The sequence below is a fragment of the Sycon ciliatum genome, chromosome 1 (assembly GCF_964019385.1).
Source record: "Sycon ciliatum chromosome 1, ocSycCili1.1, whole genome shotgun sequence".
Taxonomy (NCBI): domain Eukaryota; kingdom Metazoa; phylum Porifera; class Calcarea; order Leucosolenida; family Sycettidae; genus Sycon; species Sycon ciliatum.
Genome location: NC_088643.1, coordinates 86,750,782 through 86,777,933, shown reverse-complemented (window position 1 = coordinate 86,777,933; position 27,152 = coordinate 86,750,782). Strand labels below are relative to the sequence as shown.

General features: G+C 49.5%; 1 protein-coding gene across 2 annotated transcripts in view; it reads left to right on the top strand.

Moving 5' to 3' along the window:
- Positions 1-27,152, top strand: part of LOC135806120 (uncharacterized) — an 87,537-nt gene that overhangs the window by 7,164 nt on the left and 53,221 nt on the right. For both annotated transcript variants that reach the window (XR_010551205.1, XM_065320272.1), the window contains exons 4-17: positions 1,273-1,401; positions 1,674-1,988; positions 2,466-2,551; positions 3,690-3,902; positions 4,350-4,498; positions 4,902-5,064; positions 11,900-11,969; positions 12,755-12,896; positions 14,242-14,302; positions 14,755-14,842; positions 15,141-15,202; positions 15,586-15,723; positions 23,085-23,216; positions 25,523-25,602. Coding sequence is in view for 1 of the 2 variants with exons in the window: in XM_065320272.1 (XP_065176344.1) it covers positions 1,273-1,401; positions 1,674-1,988; positions 2,466-2,551; positions 3,690-3,902; positions 4,350-4,498; positions 4,902-5,064; positions 11,900-11,969; positions 12,755-12,896; positions 14,242-14,302; positions 14,755-14,842; positions 15,141-15,202; positions 15,586-15,723; positions 23,085-23,216; positions 25,523-25,602 (1,828 nt within the window). In the remaining variant the exon portion in view is untranslated. The remainder of the gene's footprint in view (positions 1-1,272; positions 1,402-1,673; positions 1,989-2,465; positions 2,552-3,689; positions 3,903-4,349; positions 4,499-4,901; positions 5,065-11,899; positions 11,970-12,754; positions 12,897-14,241; positions 14,303-14,754; positions 14,843-15,140; positions 15,203-15,585; positions 15,724-23,084; positions 23,217-25,522; positions 25,603-27,152) is intronic.

The window sequence follows — 27,152 nt, the reverse complement described above, 5'->3', positions numbered from 1 at the left end:
GGGAGCGATTCATTTTCGACAGCTCTGGCACCACGCGTGGTTGCTGGAGTGGAAAGACAGACGGCGGCGAAGTGGCCCTGCTTGCCGCATGAATTACACTTGCGACCAAACGCAGGACACGCAGAACGGTTGCTCTTGTGCGAACCAGCGTGGCCACACCACGGACATGTTGAAGCTACAGTGCCGCTCTTCCTCTGCGTGGACAGCGTTGGTGCAGGCTTCGATGGAAAGCCGCTGCGCTGGCAGCGACTCCTTGCATCTTGCTGCTTTCCTCCAAAGCGGGATGCAGCATTGACCTGCGGCCTGGCGGCTTGCGCTGCAACGTCTCCGGAAATTTTCTCGGCCTGCCTGGCCCTGAGAACTGCGTCCGTGAGGGTGAGTTTTGCGGGCTCAATCAGCTGCAGCTCCTTGGCGACTTGACGATCCAGAATGTGAGCCACGAGGCGATCTCGAATTCTGTTGTCCTTCTGGTCACCAAAGTCACAGAACTTCGCTGCTGCGTGAAGTTTCCGAACAAATTCTTCCACGGACTCTCCTGGAAGATGAACGCACTGTTCGAAAATGGTCCTCTGTTGAAACACGTTCAGTGCTGGCGTAAAGTAAGCATCCAGCTTCGTCATGACCTTGTCATACTTGTCCTCGTCTCCAACGGCGTCGAATACCAGTTGATCGAAGACAGTTTCGGCCTCTGGGCCCAGCGAGTAGAGCAACGTAGAGATTTGCACTTTCTCGTCTTTTGCGTTGAGCTCTGAGGCGAGGCGATGTCTCGCAAACCGGCGTTTCCAAGCCGGCCAGGCATCTGGAATGGAGAAATCAAAGTCTGCAGGCGGCGCGAACTTGGCCATTTCTACTCGAAGTGTAGACCTGGTTGACTGACTTCTGACACCATGTTGTGTCATGTACTGACATAAGGAAGTCCTTTATTTTACAGACAGATGAGTGTAGATATAGTGAAGAGTCAGGGAGGCCATGCCCAGCAGAGCATGGTATCGTGCGTAGCACGGGGGTAGTGAGAGGTCACGTACCGTCTGTACATGGCGACAGACAGGGGAAGGACTATGCCGTGAATGGGTGAAAGGATAACATGGTACAGGATAGGACAGTATCCTCACAATAAAGGGTGTGTCAGTGTCTGTGACAGAAGTGATGTGTGCAAGCCGTGCTGGTTGGCTGAGAGGAGAATGGTGGTAATGTTCAAATATCCATCTCAAATAACATTCAATTCTGAGGTTCTGTTCACAGCTACCACTGATTTGTTCTACCCACATGCAGCATGCACTCGACAAGGACAGCATCCATTACTTCTGCCACCCGCATCATATTACTAGCCAGCTGCCACTGCCAGTCATGATTGCATCGCTGCTGAGTCATCCGAACGAGCCGCAGGTCATATGGCGACCGGTAAGGGGTTGGTTGCTCTGTAATGTAGGACTGTTTGCCGTGCATTCTTTTCATTGTACAGACACGCACCCGCACACTCACAGACCCATCCACACACTCATCCACTCTTCCAGTCACGTACGTACGCACCTACTCACCTAGATGACCGGGACCGCACCACTGTTTGAGCAGTTATCGAGAATTTGCCAGTCAATATGTTTGCTAGTAGTGTACCATGCTGTTCTGGTGTGAGTTTGACTTTCTTTTTTATTTACGTGTTGTCCTATTTTCAGCGAAAGCCGACTGTTGTGCACCCTCCACCGCAAGCAACAACCAAAGGTGATGCTGACGGTCAAACTCTGTCTATGGAAAGAAGCAAAGCAGTCCTCCAGCCTCTTCTAGATCGTATGGACAAAGAGCTAGTCACCACTACAGAATGGCTGCCGAAATCTATTGTAGAGCAATTGACCGAAGGAGATGCACAACCAAGTGATTCTGCTAGTAGTCAAACTAATTCTGAGACGATGGTGGACGGAAAAGTCAATTCACCGGAAATGGGGAAGTCCCATGCAATGGAAGCGTCACGCCAACATTCAAGAAAAACTAAGGTACAGAGTAATGGGGGAAGTAGGAGTATGACCTTTACCTAAGTCTACTAGGTATCCTTATTCTTTAGTGCACTACAGGTATCACCATTACTCGTACAGGAACTATGATCACCATCAAGAGTACATGTACACATAAGCCAGAATGTGCAATGTTATAATATGAGTTCGGGAAAGCGCGGTTCATTTTTTTTTACCCCATATTGACGTTGACACCGACTCAAGCTACGGTGGAAACTGATGCCACAGGTTGTTGTGATGCAGTCCAGGACTGCAGTCAGTCTATGATCGCAACTGCCCCGACTCAAATACATTTCTTCTGCCTCTATGACCGGTGCGAGGCACTTACGAGAAGGGTCTTTGAGCTCTATTTCATGGGACTTGAAAAAGAAGAGGATTTCTTTCTGTTAATCAAAGGATCAGGATCTCTAGCCATAGGTACTAATGTTCTTTTTCTCCGTTCTTCTTTGTGCGTTGTAGCTGGATAAATCAACGAAGGCAACTGAAGATCACAGTGACATCAAAGCGGAAACAAGACCCTGGAAACCTTTGCCTGTTCCAAAGAGGTAATTTTGTTTTTTCGGATAACAAGCAAGCATGAAAGAAGAACACACGGAAATGTTATCACAAGGATCGTTCTTGTACCAAGGCCTTGTCGGATGCGAATACCACGACTGTACTGTTTGTTCAGTGACTGTGTGTACTTGGTCCGTTTCATCGCAATTGTCGCTTATCTATCGCATCTAAGAACAGGAGTTTTTTACCGCTCTGTAAAATTTCCAATACGCATAGTGAAGAAGCATGATACAGGATTCCTGTCCGCCACAAGAAAAAAATTCAGCGATGGAATCTGATGAAGCAAATCGAAGAAAGGAAGCAAGGGTACAAAAAATGTACTAAAGAAAACAGCGACGGAGCGCGTTCTTGCACTCACGCACTCTGGCTCTGTATCACTCGAGTTGATGTCACTTGAGCTGACATTCGCTGGTCTGCATAGCTGCTGGCGTGGAGTATCTCTTGCTTTCTCCGCTTGGCGTACGGTAGCGATGGGAAAGGAACTGTCGTGGCTGTCACTTTGGCACTTGGAGGAACGTGGGCAGCGTGACCCCGTGTGTCACTACAGTACTCTGTGTTTCAAGAAGGTTTTTGAATCAGACACACATCCCTCTCCAGACAGCTGTCATACGCTCTGCTGGATATGCTGACCACGACTCTTGTACTGCCACTGCCAGGTAGGACAATGTCAGGCTTGCAAAGAATGCCAGGCCGTTGCAGTTCAAACGTGGCGACTGAGCTGGCTGGCTTGGCCGTGACTGTCACGCTCTCCAGGTCAAGATGTCGATTTCCCCTGCTACAGTTCTGGTCGAGTTTGAGCTGCGCTTGGCTTTTCGCTGCAGTGAATGTGTGCATTCACTGCAGACTGCAGTGCAGTGCATTCACTGCAGCGAAAAGTTCCCCACTTTCCCATCAAAATCGTACGAATCGCGATGCCACTGGCGCCAGTCACGATGATTTTTTCTTTCTGGTCTCCTTTGATCTTTCCATCACAACCTACCAAACGAATGTGACTTAGATATCGAGATCGGACTGTGTTTTACCTGTCAAAAGGTAAAACACAGTCCGATAAGCGACAATTGCGATGAAATGGACCAAGTATACCCATTCTTTGTATTGTGTGTTTATATATGTAAATTGTTCGTCCAGGGTGGCTGGTAAGCAATGGCCGCTTCGGTCAATGATCGAGCCGAGCACAGTGCAGAAGAAGATGTGCAAAGTGTACAATCCAGCTGAAAGTCATGAGCTGGTCATGGATCTACTGCACACCAAGGAAGCTAGGGATGCAGCTGACTTGGAGAACAGGAGGCGCAGGGATGCTGAAATGCGGAGCATGGCTATCGAGTCTGTCTTTCGGTCACGGTGAGCTACGCATGTACATGGTTGATATACCTAAACGAGGCCACTAACAGTGTCTAACGCAGGTAGGCACATGTACATTTGGATGCTGAAATACGAAGGGACATGGTCTCCTCAATTGATGCGCCTGGCTTTGAGATTGGCTTTCTAGTGCTAGTAATTGGAAATGTCAGTCCTTGCACGGCTATCGTCATTGTCAGTCCTTGCACAGCTATCGTCATTGTCAGCCCTTGCACGGCTATCGTCATTGTCAGCCCTTGCACGGCTATCGTCATTTGCAAACCACAACAGTCCTTTTCTTTTATACTTGCATAGAAATGTTGATCAGAACAAGCAGTTTCCTTTACTAAATTCATTAATTTTTTTAAAGATCTACCCGTGCATGACAATCGTGATCGAAAGAAGATACATGGGACAGAATCACTTTTTTTCTTTCCCAACCCACCACAGGATGTACCGCCGTCGTTCATACTCCATCTGTGATATGAGCCTTTCCTTTTTTGACAACACGAAGGCATCACCGCTGAAAATCGACACTGGCACTGTAGCGACTGCAGAGACGCTGCCGTTGCCGTTCAGGGCAGCGCTGATGTGTGATGGTGAGTGTATGGACTCTTTGCCTTGTTGCAGTGTAGTAGTATACCATTGTTATGCTGAATACAACTGCAGTGCTGCTCAATGAAATCCATGTGTGAACTATCGCCAGGCTCAGCCCTGCTAGACCCGCGAACACTGCACTATACACGGGTGTAGGGCGCCTGTTTATTCCTGAGATTGGACTTCATTGAGCAACACTGTACTAGTTGTGTGATGTCATTGCACCATTGTGCTATTGTTGTTCAAGACCGGGGTATTATTGTGGGTGAAAGATCCCATTCTACTGCACAAGAATGCCATGGTGGTGTACCTGCACTTTTCTGTTTTTCCGAGCATGTAGAACAACTTGTCATCTCATGCGTTGTCTGCACTTGTGCTTGTATATATTAACTGGTATTGCCCTAGGCACGGCTCCAGTAACAACCCGCTGTAGTGTACACAGAGTTTTCAAGTTGGACGTTAGCATGCCCGCTAGTGTGGCTGAGGAGCAGGAGCAGACGGACGAGCAACAGAACCTTACCAGACTTGAGTTTGAGCTGCGGCGCCAGCCAGCTCTACGCAAGTGGAAGTAAGTCACGTACACTGTAATAATTATAGGGTTTGCAAACTTATGAGCAGTGGACCTGCTTCACTCCACCATCATTTTCAGTGTACAGATTTGAAATGTTTGACCAGTGTTGGGTATGCTTGTATATGCTGCAACTGGGGGGCAGTTGCACTCAATGTTCCTCATTTCCTGACAGTGGAAGCACTCAGCTGAGGCGGTGTTGCAAGGTCTACGCTGTGGGCGGTCACATAGCATGCGGCCTATTTGCTGGCATTCGAATCAATGCATGGACTTCCAGTGCACAGTTGGAGTAGCTGACACAGCCGCCACAGTTGCACCCACTGGCGTGTTACCCTTCAACGTGGCCAGGCATTCTGGTGAGAAGCTGTCCCAGCAACATCAGATATTCCCGTCTGCCTTCCCTGTGTAGTAGCTGGCCCCGGAGGCAATCACACTCACTCAAGTCAAAGCACTCACTTCATAGTTTTACAAATAATCGTCAGGAAAGAAATATTATACACACACACTTAAAATGCAAAGAGAGTAAAGAGCAACAAGAAAAAAGACAGCAAGGGAACAAAAGTCCGGCAAGCGGCAGCCATGTTTTAGGTCAGTAGCCAATAAGCAGTCTATGAAAACCGTTTGCCGACGAAATTAGTATAATCAGCCAATCACATTCCACAGCATCCTGAAGTTAAACAGGAGTCATCCAGAGCGTACAGTCAGTGTACACAACATAGCTTACATATTATAGTCACGGTGCCAGGCAGGCGGACCAGCATTCCTGCGCAAATGGTCACGTGGGCCTGGTACATTAATGGGCTTAGACTGTACTGGTGGCACAACAGGCGCAGGGGCAGCCTGAGCAAACTCCATGTCATCACCGTCTGGCCGAATGAACTTATTACTCAGTGGCGGCAAAGCAGCGGACGACGGTGCGCACATGGAATTAGGCGGAGGCGGCAATACACTGGGAGCACGCTGGCAGGGCTTCAGGCGATTATAGTGCATCGGCTTGTGCTTGCGTAAGTCTGCGGCCAACACTATTTCAACGACCGGACCAGTCAGTGATCGGACAACAAACGGGCCAGCCCTCGGCTTATGCAATTTGCGGCTTTCGCCCGGCTTCACTGCGGTGTCGAGCAGCCACACATACTGCCCTGGTTGAGGGGGTGAACCGTGGGCACGTCTATCATAGTAATCCTTCATCCGTTGATGGGCCACGGCGTCAGCTGCACAGGCACGGGCATAGGTACTCTGGAGGACAGACTCAACATGCTGCACATACTCATGTGTAGAAACAGCTTGATAATCAGGTAGCAACCCATAGATAATGTCCGCAGGCAAACAGAGCTCACACCCAAACATTAAGCGTGCTGGCGTTCCACAGGTGGACTTCTGGACCGTCGTCCGGTAGGCTAGGAGACACAGGGGTACATGCCGGTACCATGACTCAGGGTGGTCACTGGCGTAAAGTCTGAGCGTGGTGATGAGTGTACGGTTCATGCGCTCAACCAAGCCATCACCAGCAGGGTGATACGGTGTCGTGCGCGACTTTCGAACCTGGAGCAAAGCTCAGCAAACAAAGCAGACTCAAACTGAGCGCCCTGATCGGAATGAATCCGGTCAGGGGCACCAAACCGAGAAACCCAACCAGTTACAAATTCATGCGTAACAGTCCGAGCAGTAATGTCCGGCAAAGGATAGGCCTCAGGCCAAAATGGGCTTTTTGAAACCAAAAAATATATAAGTGAGATGAGGCTATTGTTGTGTCTCTAACCAAGAGACTGTGGGTTCACACGTAGAGTTTACATACAAGTTTATTCTACGGTTGCAAAGCAATAAGAAGCGTTGAGGTATGATTGTGCTAGAGGATATAGGAGTTGTATCCCGGGTGCGGGATGCGTTGGGTGTTGGGTGGCAGTACAATGAATTGCTATAGAGAGTTCATGCCTAAGCGGTTGTGGTTTTAGGGTGGATCAATAGTACTTGCAATTAGATGAATACATGTCTGATACATACACTACATTCCTCCCCTAAATGTTATGGTACATGTTGAGCTATGAGGTATTCCTATACGGCATAACATTTAATGCACAAGAAGAAGAAGCGGATGAGCTGAGAGCACGGGACAGCAATTGTGTGAGCAAGAAGCAATTCAGTCTCTCAGGCGAGCCGGCAGGACTCGGGCTCTCGGCGGGTTACGGCGGGGTTCAGTCGTATCTTGTGCCAGCGGCGACTGGACCTGCTGCGTTGCCGTAGTTGCAGCTACTGGTGTTTGCGCAGGCGGAGGTGTTGGAGTAGCAGCGGCTTGGACACTGGGTGGTGTCGGAACACTAGCTGGCGAATGAGCAGTCGGAAAGCACAAACTGTGATCCGGTTCTGCCACGGACGGCAAAGGCGCTGTGTTCATCGGTACGGATGATTGCGGAGCGAAGTCGATCTGGGCCATGTTGAACACGTCTGCCCAGTCTAGGCTCTCATCCTGTGGTGAGTGTGGCAACGGTAGGCGTGACAGGCCGTCAGCGTTTGCATGATCGGCTGATTTGCGGTACTTGATCTCATAATTCATGCTTGCTAGGAAGATAGCATACCGCTGTAGGCGGGCCGTCGTCATGGCTGGCAATCCCTTGCTAGGACTGAAGATGGCTGTCAGCGGCTCATGGTCCGTCAGCAGGACGAACGGTCGGCCAAACAGGTACGTGTGGAATTTGCGGACGCCCCAGACAATAGAGAGCGCCTCCTTATCGATCTGGGCGTACCGCTTCTCGGTGTCTGTCAGGGACCGTGACACGAAGGCAATCGGCCTTTCCGTACCATCCGGCATGATGTGCGAGAGCACCGCCCCCAGGCCATATGGCGATGCGTCGGTTGCCAACTGCACGGGCAGATCGGCATCAAAGTGCATGAGGACCTGATCCGAGGCGATGGCTGCCTTGATAGCCTTGAATGCAGCCGCGCATTCAGCTGTCCAGCGCCAGGACTGACCCTTCCGGAGCAGGTTGTTGAGTGGATGCAGGGTCGTGGAGCAGTCTTTGAGGAAGCGCTGGTAGTAGCACACCATGACCAAGAAAGCTCCGTAGCTGGGACACGTTCTGCGGTGCTGGGGCTTCGTTGATAGCCTTGACCTTGCCATCAGTCTTGCGCAAGCCGTGGCGACTGACAATGTGTCCACAGTACTCGACTTGGTCTGCAAAGAACGTGCACTTGGCCGGGTTGACTCTCAGGCCGTGGTCCGACAGACGACTCAGGATGCTTTCCACATTGTCAAGGTGGTCATCGTCGTTGCGGCCGGTGACAATAATGTCGTCCAGTAGGCAGGCCTGGCTTGGGACGCCGTGCAAGATGCGGTCGATAGCCTGTTGCCAGAGCGCTGGGGCAGAGGCAACACCGAACCCGAGTCGGTTGAGCTGATACAGGCCCTTGTGCGTCGTGAGTGTGAGGAGTGGTTTGGATGCGTCATCCATCTCCATTTGGAGGTATGCCTGCTTTAGGTCGATTTTGGTGAATCGCTGGCCTCCAGCCAGGGTGGCGAAGACATCTTCCACGCGTGGTAGCGGGTGCTGGTCCACCTTCAGGTGTGGATTCAATGTGGCTTTGAAATCTCCACAGAGACGAACTGAGCCGTTGGGCTTCATCACAGGCACAATAGGTGTCGCCCACTCACTCCACTGTACCTTACTCACGATACCCAGACCTTCCAGCCTGTCCAGTTCAGCTTCCACCTTTGGCCGCATGGCGTAGGGCAATGGGCGCGCCTTGAGGAAGCGAGGGCTTGCATCGTCCTTCAGCTGGAGACGAGCCTTGGCGTCCTTGAGCTTGCCAAAGTCGTCGCTGAACACATCGGAGAATTTCTCCTTGAGCTGCTCAAGACGCGTACCTGCTGATCCTGGATGCTGCTGGCCAGGGGACACGGTTGCGGAGGGGACGTCAGCCATCTCGACCTGGAACAAGCGCTGCCAGTCGAGAGCGATGTGGGCAAGCAGGTCCCGGCCACAGAGCGCTGGCCCCTGCGTGTCCACCACATGCAGTGGTAGCTCCGCGGATTGATGGTAGTATTCCACGCGTGCTACGAACGTTCCGCGAGGATGCACGGGCTCGCCGGTGTACGTACGCAACTTCAGCTTGCTCGCGGTGAGAGGCGAGGCAGACAGCGACTTTCGATAAATCGCACTCGGAATGATTGACACCGCAGCTCCAGTGTCGACCTGCATGCGGACCGACTGGCCATTGACGATAGCATCAATCCAAAGTGCCTTCCGCACGGTCGTGGGTGTCGTTTCATCCGTGGCGACTGCTGGCGCTTGAAGGACGTCTGCGGCTAGAAGAGAAAGTGAATTGAACTCGTCGTCGTCCGCGACATCGACAGCCAAGCTGTGGCAGGCGCTGCTACCACTTGAGCGTTTCGCTGAATCTGTCGATCTTTCCGCGAGGCGCTTCTTGCAAACCTTGCGGAGGTGCCCAGTCTTCCTGCAGTGGCGGCATTCATATGCCTTGAAGGGACATTCACTTGCGCCGTGTGCCGTCGAGCCACAGCGGAAGCATGCTGAATAGCTCGTACGGGATTGACCTGAGTTCGCGGACTTCGCACCTCCGAACGATGGTCTGCCAGCACGACGATGTTGCGATGTGCCCAGAACGTGTACACCAGCAGCAGTGGCACTGCCCGCGAGCTCGGATGCATCGCGAGTAGCTACCTCCAGGCTGTTGGCTTTCTCGATGGCGGTCTTCAGAGTGAGGTCCTTCTCTGCCAACAGAACTTTGCAGAGAGCTTGACTCCTGATACCACACACGAACCGATCCCGCAGCGTGGTATCCAGGACATCGCCAAACTCACAGAATCGTACCAACCGTCGGAGCTCCGCGAGGTAGGCATTTACTGACTCTCCTTGGCGTTGATCCCGCTTGTGGAAACGGTATCGTTCCGCGATCAACAAGGGCTTCGGAGCACAATGCGCAGCCAGCGCGTCGGACAGCTCCTTCAGCGTCTTGTCCTTCGGTTTGTCCGGGCTGACCAGGTCAGCCAACAGTTTGTAGGTCAAGCCACCAATCAGGGTCAGGAAGGTGGCTACTTGCCTGTCTTCGGCCACATTGTTGGCAGCGAAGTACTGCTCGACGCGGTCATAGTACGTAGACCAATCCGTCGTTCCAACCGAAAATGGTTCCATGGCTCCAATTGCAACGGCCATCTTCGTCGCCAGTTGTTGTGTCTCTAACCAAGAGACTGTGGGTTCACACGTAGAGTTTACAAACAAGTTTATTCTACGGTTGCAAAGCAATAAGAAGCGTTGAGGTATGATTGTGCTAGAGGATATAGGAGTTGTATCCCGGGTGCGGGATGCGTTGGGTGTTGGGTGGCAGTACAATGAATTGCTATAGAGAGTTCATGCCTAAGCGGTTGTGGTTTTAGGGTGGATCAATAGTACTTGCAATTAGATGAATACATGTCTGGTACATACACTACAGCTATCAATTTCAGAAATTGTTGTTTGATTCCAGGTACCATCTTGAGAAGCATAGGAAGGACGAGTCTCGGTGTTGTCAGTAGCATATGCATTTGTGAAAGACACTAGCTGAGCCACTAGCTGCTCGGTGAAGAAGTCCACACACCGGCTTGGTTTAAATCCATCAGGGGCATGAAAGCCAGGCGCCGAGTGGGGCTCAAAAGGTGGCATCGTACCGTACACTTCACCGTCTGCGTCGATCCAATTTTTCAGCAAATCTGGGGGAGCTGCTGCAGTAGCTGGTGCAGCTACTGGAGCTGCTGCAGTAGCTGCTGCAGCACTAGCGCCAAGACCACACCCTCTGCCACCACCAAGGCCTCTCCCTTCACACTGCGCTCCACTGCCACGAGGAGCACCAGCACCATGAACAGCACAGCATCCATGTGTGGCAGTGTTGTTGACAACAACAGCAGCCGGTGCTGTATCAGGCTTGACGTCATCGTTGTCGTCGTCACTGCTCTCAGCGCCATGACGGGACTCATCACTTGATGAAACACCACCTGCAGAGGAGTCTGTCATCGTCGTCTTGGAGAGAAAAGAAATAGTCTAGGGCTTGAACCCCGTCCATCGTGAAAGAAAACTGACAATACGCTTCAAGTTCGAACAAAATTTATTTCCGTCAGCAGCTGCTTTGCAGCACACGTGGTCCGCACTTCGATTGTCCGTACTCCATAATTTTGATGTTTTCGATGTATTCTCCAAGGATAAACCCTCCAAACCCTTGACTAATCACTGGGTACCATACGGGCACGAAGAAATGCGATTCTGCCGCTAGAATTACTCCCCAAACCCATATGGTATGGACGGACTCCAAAGTCGAAACTAAAACTACCACCCTCACGCTTCGATCCCGGGTTTGGGCACCAGCTGTAGGAGACCGCGCACAACACACAGACTGAACCCACTGCATACACACACATGCACGCACACACGGCCCCGAGCGTGCGCGCGCATACACACACATACACACACACACACACACACACACACACACACACACACACACACACACACACACACACACACACACACACACACACACACATACACACACTGTTACTACAGTAAAACTCCCCTAATCCGGGCAGGTTAGGACCGAGCACTGCCCGTAACTAGGAATTTCCTGTAACTCCAAACTTACTGCACGTAAGTAAACATTTTTTATGCCAATCAGTAGTTTTTGGGGCAGTTTTCCGTTGAAAAGCCAATTTTTGTAACTCTAAAAGGGTCAGAGAGGTGCCCGGTTGACTGACGCGCCCGAATATGGGGCAGCATCCATGGAGTTTTACTGTACAACTACAGTCATTGTGTTTTTATTTGGTGTGTTTGGTCTGTTTGTGATCTGTGCATAGGTCCTGCCCCAACCTGCCATATGACACTGTTCTCACACTTGATACAAGCTACAGTATCACCATGGAAGAGGTAAGCTGTCACATGTACTATATGACATTGATCCTGTAGGATCGCATGGTACTCGTATGTGTAGTTCATGCAACAAATTATGTTCGCAAAAGGAGATCAGAGCTGTGGTGATAATGACGCTCTCCTTCAGAGGAGTAGATCCTTGCTAGTGAACAGCAGAACAACCCGTCAATATCTATGTGTACAGCAACAGATGCCTTCACTAAGTGCAACGTGAGCCCCTTTCAGAAGACAGAGCACTGCACTTGCATGCCAGTAGAATACTGACATATGTATCATCATGCTGCCTATTGCCAGTACAGGTATTGGCTATCCGTACCCTACACTCTGTACACTGTCAGTGTGATGTTGATTGTTATGATCAAGCCCATGGCAGAAGAGCACGGGGTTAGGTATACTGTGCTCGGACTAAGCCAGCCAGAAATGCAAAATGATCAGTGAGAAGCGAGATGAATGATGAATGATGAACATAGCTTTGTGTGTCCCCAGTATGTACGAGCAATGAACGATGAATTGTCACAGTTATTATCTGTCCGAGTGGAGAGTAGAGTGGACTGTGGAAAGACTCATTGCAGGGAAGAGATAGAAAACATGTTGCGAATCCGAGTTTGACTTTCACAATCATCAAGTGACGAGGGCTTGGAAGTGCAACTCTTAGTCTTCTCTTCTCTCCTTCATGAGCAAGCTCATCCTACTGGCATCGATCACTTTGCCAGCAGTGACAATTTTCCTTTTCTTGTTATTTGACGCTGTAACAAACATACTGGTGTGGTCTTTGTTACCAGATGAAAACATTGCAGCAAAGCTTATTGGCAGAATCGAACAAGTCACAGGCAGCTGCAGTGGCTACGGATGCTGACAGTGGTGGAAAGCTTAGTACTCAGGGATCGATGGTGAATGCTGAGACCAGTAGCAAACCGCCCGCAAGTGAGTTGCACGGAATCCTCCCATGGTGTGTGGTGTAAGCATGTGTCACTTGTGATTTTTCAAAAGTGTGAGGGAGATTTAACGGGAGCGATCGGAAGGAAATGTAGACTTTCACTAGCAGAACGTGAGACAGGGTCTATGACTCACTACTATTACATCATAACATACATGTATGACTCACTACAATTGGATGGGCGATGGACAGGCAGCGAAAGTCCTGCTTTAGAGGTGTCCAGCACTCACACCCATACACCAGCAAAGAAAGGACTCATGCATTGAACACACAACGCTTAATGTGGCGATCTAGGTTCTTGTTCTTGAAGTCAGCTTGCTGCAGAGCACCGCACGCTCGGGACGCACTGGCAATCCGAGCGTTGATGTCCTGCGATGATCGGCCGCAGAAGCAAATGCAAATTCATTGTGACAATGAATGTCTACCAACAAGACAACGTCCAACTCCACAGTGGGAGGGGAGGGCGCACTGTCCGGTACTCCGATAGCCAGCGAAGGAACAGTGAGGGCAGCGCAACGCTACACCTCGGGCCCTGTAGCGCTGGCGAGAGCGGTGAGACCGTCGGCGGCGAGGCACTGCTGGCATCACACTGGCTGGGGAGTTACCGGAAAAGAAGCCGGACGCAGCTAAGCCGGAAGGGAGCGGAACAAATTCTCCCACTCCGCTATCACCTCCATGACTGTGGCTGGCTCGGCGACGGAACGATAACTAAGACAAAGAAAAAGAAAAAGAAAGACTGCGCAAAACCAACTGGGAGTACGAGGTGATTCGTCATTTTTTAACATTGAGTCATTTCTCAACAAATCGGTAAAATATTTCATTGCCAGCGCCTGCAAAAAGTCACGTGAAATTTATTTTTGCCATTGTCAATGTGTTGTCCAGTTTGCCTCCAAAATTGAGACTGATATTCCTTCAGAAAGTGACATTGTAAGAGCTTTCAGTCCGCATGTGCACGATTTTTACTGTAAAATAGAGTATAAAAGAGTCATAGCCGCTGGTTTCAACCTCCAGTGACAGCACATTTAGCTGAGGAGGAAGCATGTGATAGCAACATACTAGAAGCGACGCCTGGGAAGGAGGAATGTCGATGTTTTTCCCCATCAACATGTATGTGATTCGGAGTTACGGACATTTCAAAGTTATGGGCAGTTTCCCGGTCCCGGACCACCCGGATTAGCAAGGTATGGGTGCACATGACTGGGAAGACTCTTAGAGGAATGTGTAGGTGGGTTGAACCCGGGATGCAAGGTGTGGACGTTGTGGAAGTTGGTCACATGTGTAGATCTATGAGCACCTGGGGGATGCCTGTATGCCTTTTCCACATTTTAACAGAAGTTCATCGGCGCCGAACCAAAGCAAAGATGCTGAAGAAGAAGCCATCCAAGGCTGCAAGGTAAACATGGCCGATTCTTTGTGCAGTTCAATGGCATATCTTACACTTCTCTCGCAACTTAATGTGTTCTGATAAAAAGACAATGATGGTAAAGCTTCTCAGAAATGTTCATCTTGCATTGTCAACAGCTCCGGTTCTTTTCTGCTCCTTTTTTCCAATTCATTGGATTTATAACTCCTTGTTTGGTTGATGGCTCCACTTAGCGAAACCAAAGCACAGAGCCTTGCACATGATTTATGGGTAGATTCAGAGGAAAGTTGTTTTGGCATGGGTCAGTGTTTTCTGTATCTCACAGCCCACTTTTTTTAGGAATTGTGTTTGACCTTTTCATGACTGGTGTATCCCTATTAACTTGATTTACGTTTGTAAAACCTTTGCTGCTATGTTTCGTACGTGCATTTCGACTTTCCCTAGATTGTTTTCTTTTTGATCTTTTACCTTCTTGAACCTAGTGTTCCTGAGCAATCACGGCATGAGCTTCAACTGCCGTCTGATATACAAGTGCGGGATATGAAGCGCAAGATGGTCTATAGAGGTTGGGTGAGTCAGTTTGCATGTGCATGATAGCCAGGTCTACTGTGTTAACTGTTGCACAACTCAAATGGCACGGTCCGAATGGGATGTTATATGCTGCTGTATAATATTATACACCTGATTGTTGAGTGTGCATGCACTCGCAAGTGAAGAGCAGGACTGTTGAAACATCATCTGTATCACGCTGGTACAGCATTCTTGTTGTACATGACGCAAGTTTATTCGCAGCAGCTGAAATTGCCAGGCCCTCTAGGAATCATGGTCGATGCGTGTCACACACCACACTGTTCTGTCTTTTCATTAGGCAAAGGTGGACTTCATTGTGAGAGCACTCAGGGAGACTCCGCCTGACAGGACAATGAGAAGGTGAGCTTCCCCGTCGCAATCAAATGCTATGCCAATGCTGTACTGGCATGCTGTCGTGAAGAGCTGCAGCTGTAGTGAATGCACAGGACTCCTTGGCACAATGAAGAATGGATATGGGGAGAAAAGACGACGCATGCCAAATAGGCCAAGTTGATTGGGTAAAGCAGTAGAGTGACTGTGGCATTACATGGAAGTTAACAAGAAGTGATTTGAATTGTTGTGGCCGTGTGTGTCCAATGTGTTGCTGTTTTTTTTCTTTCCAGAAAGGCGGCACACATGAACACCAGTTTTTTTCTGTTGTACGTTGGTTCACTGTCAGCACAGAGAGTGCCAGTCAAAGTAACTGCTACTGTTTTCCTGCGCACGTTTGTCTGTTGTGACAGGAGGAAATCTCTGTCCCGTTTACCGAGCATGGTGACAAGAGATGAAACAATGGAGCCTCTTGGCGTGATAGAAGTGCCAGCAAAGCCAACAGTTACTCGTAGGTCTTTATCAACGGATGATGTGTCAGAGGTGTCAAGGTGAGGGGGTAAACAAGGGAGAGAGCCATTTCTTGCAAACTTGTCACTTTTCTTGTTCATAATGATGGCTTGCATGGATTCCGGTCTTACAGCTAGGACCATCACACATCGACATGCTACATAGGCTGTATTCCATCTTTTAACTTGAAACTAAGCAGTTGCCACGGGACTGAAGATGAAGTCCACAAATTTTCGAGGCGACCCTTCAAGGCATAGTTAGGGATGCCAGCGAACATGCCATGCACGGGTTTTGCGCATGCATGATGTCATCGAAAAATCAGTGCAGTGCGTGGTCGGCAAAAATCACTCAGTTTGAACAAGTTTTGTGCGAGTTCTTGCCATGTAATGTGAAGGATTTGCCTCCTGTCGACCATTGGAAGATCACCCTGTCCTTCGCTGCTTGCTGCGGGACGACCTTACGGAAGCGCAGCTGCGTCTTCAGGGTGTTTACCTTGCCAGAAGGAGCGGAATGGCAGTGAGTTTCGTAGTGACCTCATCAGCTGACTCCCAGAGCCCTGCCTCGCTGATCTCGTGCCCGAGGCACCGCTTGGTCTCGAGGTTGCGCTTTTCCTTCTCCTCCGGATGAGGCGCACGGTTCCAGGCTCCGTGCACTCGGTGTTGTTGGTGTTTTCCTTCTCACACGCAACCAACATCTGCTGCACTTGCTCAGCAAGGCCCACGATATAATGTTGGCCACAAAAGAAATTGTTCCTTTTGTTGGCCTCGCTCCTGATTGGGTCAGACAGGTGCTGCCAGTCTTCGATTACCAGCACTATGATGTCGGCCCAGTAGCGCTCCAGCAAACCATTCACGTTCTCCACTATGCTCCGGTCAGTCATAATTTAAATGTTTTACTAGAAGCTGATTGCAAATTGCGCCCGTGGAGCCCGCATTCCGGCAAGCTGTTTCAATGTCACGGAACATCGACAGGAGGACATCCATACTATGGTCTGCCGAGCCAGACTTCATTCCCGGCAAGCCGATGTTCAATACCTCATTGTCGGTTGCCACCTGTGCACCGCAATACTTTTCGCCCTGTTTGCTGGTGCCAACATGGTGAAGGGTCAGATTGCCCTTGTGCAGAAGCTGCTTTCCAATCTGTGTCAGAACAAGCTGCTCTCCAATCTGTGTCAGAACAAGCTGCTTGGCCTCTGACAGGAAATCCGACATCTTTGCAGTACTCGGAAGCCTGTCCATTCTGTATGGAGTGAGGGTCTCAACAACGGCCTTGATCACAGGTGAGGCGGGCTTGACTCTGACATTGTGGGAGAGTAACTGGACACAGCACAGGCGGACAGCATCACTGTGCTGCGGCGGCCTTCCTTCCATGGTACGTATGCATTTGCGCTTCTCTTTGCTGCCGGCACTAGTAGTAGTAGTAGGCTGTGCATTGAGTTTTTGTTCTGCCTTACTGAGCATTACCTTCAGCTTCTTGTTGGATGCCATGGTCTTTGTATACTTCTGCTGATAAAGGAGCTTGAGACGGCGCTCGGCCTGCTTTGCAACGATAGCTGCTGATAAGCACTTGCCCATGGCGATGCATTCTGCTTTGAGTGGAAGTCCTGTAGAACCGGACGAGCAAGCCAAGGGCATCGGTGTAGGTTGCCCCAGAGGCAGAGGAGCTGGTGCTGGTGCTGGTGATGGAGCTACGGGCGAGATGGTTGGGACGACGGTGTTCGATTCCAAGCGCTCCACGCACTCCAGGAGGGGCTGGTGGATAACACAGGTCAGGTCATGCAAGGTGAGAGGAGCTGGTTGTGGCGGCACAGGAGAAGCCACCTGGTCTGCGTTGGCGGAGCTGTGCCCACGGCTCATGCTGGACCGATTTTCTTGAGTATTCACAGCCTGCGACGGATACGGGTAGAGAGCTGGGGGATCATTAGTTCCATCAGCGCTTGCACCCCGTGAGGTACTCTGTGTCCTCGGCATGTTCGTCGACAGGTAAAGGGAGTGCAGGAAAAATAAAAATTGACAACTGACAGACAAACCAGTGAACAGTCAAGTCCTCGTAAACAGAAATGACAAAGGAGTTTTCTGCAAAGCAAGATTTGAACAGCATGTGCTGGAGAGTGGTGCGCAGGATGTGCATTCGCTTATATAGCAATGACATCATAATCAGCGGACACATGATCATCAGACTAGGTATGAGTGGTAGATGTTCCATGTTCGTAAGCTGAGAAAGTCCATACCGTCTTCATCATCAGCGAAACGTTATGGTCAAACTTATTTAGGACATAGTTATTAGCGCTTTGACCTGTGCATGGCCTTTTTAAAAATTGCAATATTTTCACATATGGTATGCACTGAATACAGTCAGACCTCACTTATCCGGTCCTCTTTTATCTGGATCCCTTGCCATCCGGAAGGAAGTTGTTGGTTACCGATTTAAAGCATATGTCATGCATACATGTACATTTCGGTTCCCTCGCCTATCCGGATATTTTTTGTTGAAAACAGATGTGTGCGGTCAAGCGAGGTCTGACTGTATAGTCTTCCATTGCTTTGACTTACAAAGACCTCAACTCAACAATTTTGACACAATTCCCAACCGAAAGAACTTTTGCAGAGCGATTTCCTGGTCCTACCGGTAAGACAGCATGCAAGGCAAGCTATCTAATGTTTGCTCTTGGTCGTGTGATAACCGATTCTTAGCAACCTGTGCTGGTTAACCCATTCAGCGCTACCATGTATTGACATCCATCCTCTGCATACAAAATCCGATATTTTTCAGATTCATTCTTCTTCTTGGATGAGTGCGAGCTTCTGCACAGGCCGCCCGTTCATGTCGCGCTTGCCGGTGTCGATCACTGAGTCGTTGTGGATCGTCGAAAGAAAATGCACTGTTTTGGTATCCTCTAGCCAGACTACGATGAGGCCGTCGTGGCTTCTGTGGATGAATTCGCCTTTCTTGAGGCCTTTATAGTTCACTAGGCGTTTGGGTAGCCCACGCCGGTTCTTCCTGACTGTGCCGCACATCGCCGTCCCGTTGTCAGCCAGATACCGTGCTAGCTTGACACTGCTGTACGAATTGTCGATAAATAATCGATATCCCTTGGAGACAAACGGTTCCATCAACTTGGCCACCACCGCACCAGATTTCCCAATCTGACGTACCACGTCGGCATCGAATGTTTCAACATCCTTGCCGATGTAGACGGTAATATTGGACATATACCCTGAAGATTTGAAGACAGCGAACACCTTTATTCCAAAGCGGGCTTTCTTTGACGGGATATACTGCCTGAACTGGAGGTGACCACGCCAAGCGACCAGCTCTTCATCGATGGAGATGTTCATTCCTGGGGTGTATGCTTCCAGGAGCCGATTGGTCATCAGCTTCAGTAGAGGTCTCACTTTCCTCAATTTATCGTCAGCATCGGCCGTCTGGTTGTTGGCAAAGTGGAGGAATGTAGAAATTACACACCAGCGATCTCGTGGCATAGAGGAGTTGAAGAAAGGTGTAGTGAGAAGCGGATCAGTGCTCCAGTACATATCAATTTCAGGCTTGACCACAACTCCCATAGTCAAGTAAAGCGCCATGTACACTTTCATCTCTGGCTTCGTCACTGGAGTCCACTTTCGCATACGGCTTGCTGGCGGCAGTTGCTGGCCATGCTGAGCCAGGTATTGTCCGGCATAACGGTTTGTCTCCGCAACCAGCAGGTTCCATAGGTCATCTGTGAAAACAGCTTGACAAAATCATACGGCTGAGGATTTTCAGGTAGGTCAACCTGCAACCCGGCGCCAGCGGTAAACGGTGGAATATCAGCTACGTTATTTGTCCCTTCCTAAACGCCTACAAACAATGATAGGACATATAGAAATGTTTTGCTGTCAGCCACCACATGTATTGCTCTGTGACTGGCATCTACAACATTCAAGTACGATTAGACTCATGATGTTTTCTCTATAGGATTATTTACAATATTTTAGGAATGAATCCAACATAAGACGTAGTCAATATACAATTATCAGAACATTGATTTGTTTTGTGCATGGAATATGATTGCCCCTCTGACATAAGTACAGTTGATGAGTTTTACGACTTGTGGCTTACAGAAATAGACGCTTGTACATGTAGATTGATGCTCACAAATCACAGTCATGTCCGTCGCTAAAACTCAGAGCAATTTCAAATCTAAAAATTCAAAATTCAAATTTGTTAAAATTTCACAGTTTACCTTCACGTCCAGAATCGTCTGGTGAGCGCGTCCACAGCTTGCCTGTGAGACTTCGTTGTTGTTGTTGTATACTTTATTTATAGTGGAAATCAAAACAGGCAAAATGCCTAATAAAATCGGTTGTGGCAACAAACGCGATTAGGCCGGCTGCAGGGACGCCGTAATGTCGCACTCGCCCCAGCACCATTCAAACAATTCCCTTTGGCAGTTCACGGCACGAACTTCAACAAAGCCCCGTGAATGCGTACCAGGGGAAGGCTAGACAGCATGTCTCTAGACATCAATAGGCATCGTATGAAAAGCCAGTCAATAGCACTAAAGAGCGAAAGCCTTTGTCACGGTTCGGTTTCACTCGCGCACCGGGCCCGAGCTGGCAGCACAAACAAACGCCGTACTCACACGAGCGTTGGGCGAACGGATGGCCACAGCCATCAAAAACAGGAACAAACCCATCCACGGCTCTTTCTCTTGCTAGCTGTGCTGCTGCGTGCATCCAACTGTTTTGCAATTTCTCACGTTCTAGCACTTACTGTGCACGCACGCTTCTGATACTTATGAGAAGCTATCTGCTCCACTTAGTTGCGGTGCTATTGCTCTCACCTATGGCACCATGCCACCCATAGCTTTTGCGACTGCATGCGATTCAAACCCTTATCAGTGTCACTAAGGGAATACAAACATACGAATGGCATGCATTCAACTACATGCATGTAGCTGAAGCGCTTGAATACCATACTAAGGTCATTCAGCTGACCAACGCGGAATTTGGGGGCATTCGGCGGCTTGGTCTGATTCCTAGCTTGTTGGTAACCGGCTTGAGATTTCAAAGGTTGCTATGACAACGTGCAGTCATGCGCAGGGCCACCCAACATGCATTTGGGGGCCAGGAAAGACAGAAACGCGTTGCTAGGCAACAGCAAAAGCGCTTGGCGAGTATCACGCTACTCATGCAGCGCGCACGTTGGCATAGGGTATCACGCTACCCTCGCGCTGCGTAGGGTATCACGCTACCCTTGTGCTGTGTAGGGTATCACGCTACCCTTGTGCTGCGTAGGGTATCACGCTACCCTTGTGCTGCGTAGGGTATCACGCTACCCTTGTGCTGCGTAGGGTATCACGCTACCCTTGTGCTGCGTAGGGTATCACGCTACCCTTGTGCTGCGTAGGGTATCACGCTACCCTTGTGCTGTGTAGGGTATCACGCTACCCTTGTGCTGCGTAGGGTATCACGCTACCCTTGTGCTGCGTAGGGTATCACGCTACCCTTGTGCTGCATAGGGTATCACGCTACCCTTGTGCTGTGTAGGGTATCACGCTACCCTTGGGCTGTGTAGGGTATCACGCTACCCTTGTGCTGTGTAGGGTATCACGCTACCCTTGTGCTGCGTAGGGTATCACGCTACCCTTGTGCTGCGTAGGGTATCACGCTACCCTTGTGCTGCGTAGGGTATCACGCTACCCTTGTGCTGTGTAGGGTATCACGCTACCCTTGTGCTGTGTAGGGTATCACGCTACCCTTGTGCTGCGTAGGGTATCACGCTACCCTTGTGCTGTGGGGTACCACATTGCCCATCGCTGGAATCAGACCCGCGCCCCGGATACCTTGCGCTGGCGCAAGCGCGCACAGCCACACCCACATACACGCACCCGCATACACATACACACGCACGCACACCCCCACGCATGCACACACATATGCATGCACGCGTACGCGCACCCGCAGTCTGACACCGCGCAAGCACGCATGCAGGTACACTCGCTGGTACGCCCATTCGCGGACGTATGCACTCACGTTCTAGCACTGACTGTGCACGCACGCCTCTGATACTTATGATAAGTTACCTGCACCCTCAGTTGCTGTGCTATAGCTCCCACCTAAGGCATCATGCCACCCATTGCTTTTGCCGACTACATGCGATTCAAACCCTTATCAGTGTCACTAAGGGAAAACAACCATACGAATGGCACGCATTTGAACTACGTACATGTAGCTGAAGCGCTTGAATACCACACTAAGGTCATTCGGCTGACCAACGCAGAATTTGGGGGCATTCGGCGGCTTGGTCTGATTCCTAGCTTGTTGGTAACCGGCTTGAGATTTCCAAGGTTGCTATGACAACGTGCAGTCATGCACAGGGCCACCCAACATGCATTTGGGGGCCCAGGAAAGACAGAAACGCGTTGCTAGGCAACAGCAAAAGCGCTCGGCGAGTATCACGCTACTCATGCAGCACGCACGTTGGCTTAGGGTATCACGCTACCCTTGCGCTGCGGGGTACCACATAATTGCCCCTCGCTGGAATCAGACCCGCGCCCCGGATACCTTGCGCTGGCCTCCTGACGGCCAAACTCAACCAACTACTTGTGCGCTGTGACTGGGGTTGTGCATGTATTAGCAACATAATGTGGCCCAGGTCGGCAGACTTTCCAAGCGAGCTACTCAGGCCAGGGTGCATGATCACTATTCGCAGCACTTATCGTCCATGCAGCAGTCGGGTTAACATTGGACCCACTGTGAACAAAATGTTAAAGGATATTGTGGAAAAGTAGATACAAGCCGTTTGTTGATGGCATGACATCCTCAGCTTCATCATCTTCCCCCCCCCCCCTCTCATGGTCCTCGACATCTCCCTCGTCAGCTGAATCCAACACAGCAGCAGGAGCTGAGTTGTCGTCATCAGCAGGACGAATCTCAACTTCCGCAGCAACAGCATCAGCTGCGTCCGCTTCACGCTCGCCTGGAAACCACTCGTCAGAGTCGTAGTCGCCATCAAACGGCTCCTGGTCACTGTCAGCATCCAGGCAGACCAGGGGAAGAGCTTCCGCGGCAGATAGACGTCTTCTTGACATATCGAAATTCAAATCGCCGCACGATATTTCAGAACGTTCAAAACGCGATCACGCTGCACGGCCAAATATTAGTCCCTGCTTTTCATTTTCGCGCCACAGCATCAAGGGCACGTGGACGGCATGCCAGCAAGTTTTCAGCGCTCTACACGCTGTAGGAGCGCGTCCTCGAGCCGATCTCTAGATCGTACTTTTGTAGTACGTCCATGACGTCTATATACGTCATCCGCGCACGGGCGTCATTTTTAATGACGTCTATAGACGCCACGCGCGTTCAATGGGTTAAAGAATTTACTGTTTGCTTTTGATGTTTATCATGTATTCTGCTATCAGGGATACTGTCAAGACAAAGGAACCATGTCTCCGAGGCATGGTGGAAGAAATCGAGAATGCTCGCTTCAGGTCACTCAGTGTGCCCCGTGTGCTGCCTGCATTTACCCAGCTGAGAGACTGTTCGAAGGACAAGTAAGATGGAGTATGAAGCTTGCACACTTATATGTACAGTAGTTGTAGTTGTGATCGTATTGCTTTTTTTTTTTTAATATAAGTTTCCGTGCATGGCACGGTAAGTGAAGTTAGCAACCCACCAACAATTACATTCTTAACATAATTTGCACGTACTTGCCATAGCGCATCACGTGCCCGTGCAGAACACGCACTCCGAACTCTCGCGCTCCGAACTCCCGCGCTCCGGCACGGGACCGCGCGGAGCATGCGCATTACTCCGGCTCTCGATGCTGTTTCTTCTTCATCCTTGCTGCGCCAACAGTCAGATCGCTTGACAACCTTGGCCAGTTTTTGAGCACCACCACCCACCCCATCATCTCTAACCATCATTCCATTCTAAGCCATCCCGGAAGGGAGAACGGTAGGGATCGTGGGTCAGGCCGGCATTGAGCCAAGTGCGCCTACATGTGCTCACAAGTGCATCCTTACCGTATGCTCATGTATTGACACGCCTAAGAACGGTAGGGATCGTGGGTCAGGCCGGCATTGAGCCAAGAGTGCCTACATGTGCTCACAAGTGCATCCCTACCGTATGCTCGTGTATTGAAACGCCTGAATTCTCGCCGGGCAATTATTGCCCCCATTACCCCTGGCATGGGCAGACTAACGCACATTGGTGCTTGCGATACTATGGCATTGGACCATAGTATTGCATACTGTATGCGGCAATTGTTGCCTATGTCCTGATAATACAACGCGTAATAGCATCCAAACAGGTCGGCTTGTTGTGTGGTTGGTAAAGACAATAATGTGAGTAAATAGATTGATAGAGGAGAGAGTGTTGAGACCATGTACTACCATCTGAAGTCACACCAGAACGGTAGCCTAGATTTGTCTTTTCCAGATGTTATGCTTCCAGAAGATGAAACTTCTTGTTCTGAGGAAAAGGAACTCTCAACCTCACCCATCTCGCATCAGCCAACAGTATCTCCAAAGACTGGTGCATTGTTGACAGCGTAGCAGAAGCGTTGAATACGTAAAATGCACAATAATGATGTCACAGAGACATACAACTGATGAAAAATATCATATATCGAACTCAGATAATGAGCCAGTATTAAATGTAAAATAGAAGAAGAAAACACATGGAAATGAGTTCTGAAGCAACTATCCACGAATGTAACAAGACCCCCCCCCCCACTCTTTGGTCCTACCCAACCTTGAACCTTCCAAGTTGGAAGGCTGTTGGTTTGCGCACTGGAGATGTGTTGGAGCTAGGTTGTAGGTCGCTGAATGTCTCAGTAGCCTGTCAGTTGTGTGCCCTGGTATCGCACGTACTGACCGCTTATTATCTTGTTACATTTGTGGATAGTTGCTTCATATCTCGTTTCCATGTGTTTTCTTCTTCTAATTCACATCATGTAAATAAACAAACATTATTATGGTTCACACCGGTCACAGTCAAGCTGAATTTTCCGCATCCATAAGAATACCACCGCCTCAAGGATGAAAATGAATTGAGATGCGAGTCAATAATTTCAAACGATACACGGTACTATAACGTAAAATAGCTCAACGTGGATATAAGTGGGAGATACAGTTCAGGAAATAATACATCTTAGTGCAACTTGCCCTATGTCCTGTATTCTGAATGAGGTTACCTCTCAATTCATACTCCCAAGCCAAGCTATAGATGTCAGCTGTCACATAGTGGCATAGTACGTAAAAAAAAAAAAAAAAGGCAGGCTTCAGTGACCTCTAGTGTGTGTGTTTGTGCCTTTGCTTGTCCGCTTGCTTGGCTGGTTGTTCACATGTACTACGTGGGTAAATGATCACGGATGGGCGGCTGTAATGCTTGGCTCGGCCAGGCACTGCCAAAGAGCATAGGTGATGGGCGAGTGGTTGCAATGCCTCGTAGAGCCAGGCGTTATCAACTTGTCAAGTGACGTTGATCTTGAGCAGCTGCACCACTTTTCCTACGGTATCCTGTACATGGCCCATGCCACTGTATACATCCTATGGAGATGATTTTCATATACGCAAACACAGCCAACAAAGTTAGCGCCCACAAGCGCAAGTGTTATTGTTTGGCAAACTGACTATAGAGACATTGTACTCGAGTTATGTTCCGATAAGTCAGATCTCTTTTGCAACAGAGAGATGCATATTTCAATCAAGGCACTCTGTGTGCGTGTGTGTGTGTGTGTGTGTGTGTGTGTGTGTGTGTGTGTGTGTGTGTGTGTACATGTGTGCGCGCACGCGTGTGTGTGTGTGTGTGTGTGTGTGTATGTGTGTGTGTGTGTGTGCAAACTTTGCTACACCAGGTTACCATTAACTGACTATGACTGGACGAAGAGCAAGTGGACTGAGTGGTATGACGACTACTGGCGATCTAAAGGCATTGGTGAGTATCACATCTAGCATAACATGTTGTATAACAGGTACGCTCGGGCCTGATTGGAAATTTTTATTTCCATTGCTATCAGGTTCGGCCTCATTTCCTCTGTGCTGCGCTGATGAGTTCACAAAGAACGAAATAGCATGCTGTCCGCAGATTGAGTGTTGTGTGTAACCTGTTGTTCCAGGTCCTTTTGCTAGTAGGACCAGCAGATGTGGTATTTTCCGTTTTATTTTACATCATACACGTTAGTGGTAGCGAACTTGACGATAAAAGTAGGAAAGTGGATTGCTCGCAATGTTGAGCTCGCGTTTTCCCCGCCTATTTGACTTCACACTTGGCTGCCTTAATTATCGCTTCGAATACTTGCTGCACTGAAGTGTGGTGCGTTTGCAGGTGTGGAAGTCTGCAGTCTAGCCACTTGTCTGTACAAGTACAGTTGCGCTCAGTGAAATCCGACCCAAAGTGCAAAACTGGCGCCCGGTACCAAGTCTGATTACATCATAATATTTGTACATGTGTACGTCCAGCTGCATTTGTGCCACTCCCAGGGCATCAAGAGCCGTGCAAACTGAGGGCGTCAAATGTGCACTCTGGGTCGGACTAACGAGCGTAACTGACACGTACTAACTGTAGTTGTTTGCATGACCTGATACTTGTGCAATGCAACATGCGGCTCACTCAGTTCAAGCTGCCTGCTGAAAACGTTGGTGCCTTCAAACTTGGGCCAATTCTCGGCACCTGACAAATCAGTGGATCATTCTAACCCTTCACCGGCAAGTGCTTTTTGTATATGAAATCCATAACATTTAGAAGGATGCCAATAACTCACAACGAGAGCACATTTTGTATGTGCAAGTTATGTTTTCTTGGAAGTCTGGTACAACTTCTTGGCAATGGAAAAAATTATTTTCACATACCACACACATACGCTGCTAAATTGGCACCTATACGTCCAAACACGGAAATTGTACATAGTGCAAATCGTCAGATTCCGACATTTACATGATACTGCCAAAACAAGTCGACTTCGGAGCGGAAACGAACGTCATAGCCATCAGAGACTTCAGTGGCCGTGCCTCGCCCGCAATTCAGAGCAGAATCGCCCCAGAATCGCTGTCCGATGGCTCCGTAAGATCGTGCGCAAGTCACGCTGCGCTGCCGTCAATCAGGTACGTAGAAAGTCGATGGCCTAAAATTCCGTCTCTGGGAGACTGTCGACACGGGGATCACTCTCGATGGCTTTCCCACCATAAGCACCATCAGATTCTTCCAGGTACATCACGACGACATCGTCTTCAGTGGCTGGAGCTCCCGATATTTGCGTGAGAATTTACTTGGCGTGCGCTCCGCTCCGCAATTTGAAATTCGCTTGCATCGGCGGCTGGAACGAAGTATTTATCTATCTGTCGTCGGCACACACACACACACACAGACTAGAACTAACGCAGTGTATGTGATCAAACGGTTAGCAAAGTTACACAAAGAGAATGCACAAGTTGTGGTGTGCAATAAATCACACTTTCTGATATAATTATGGCCACGAAATTTGCATC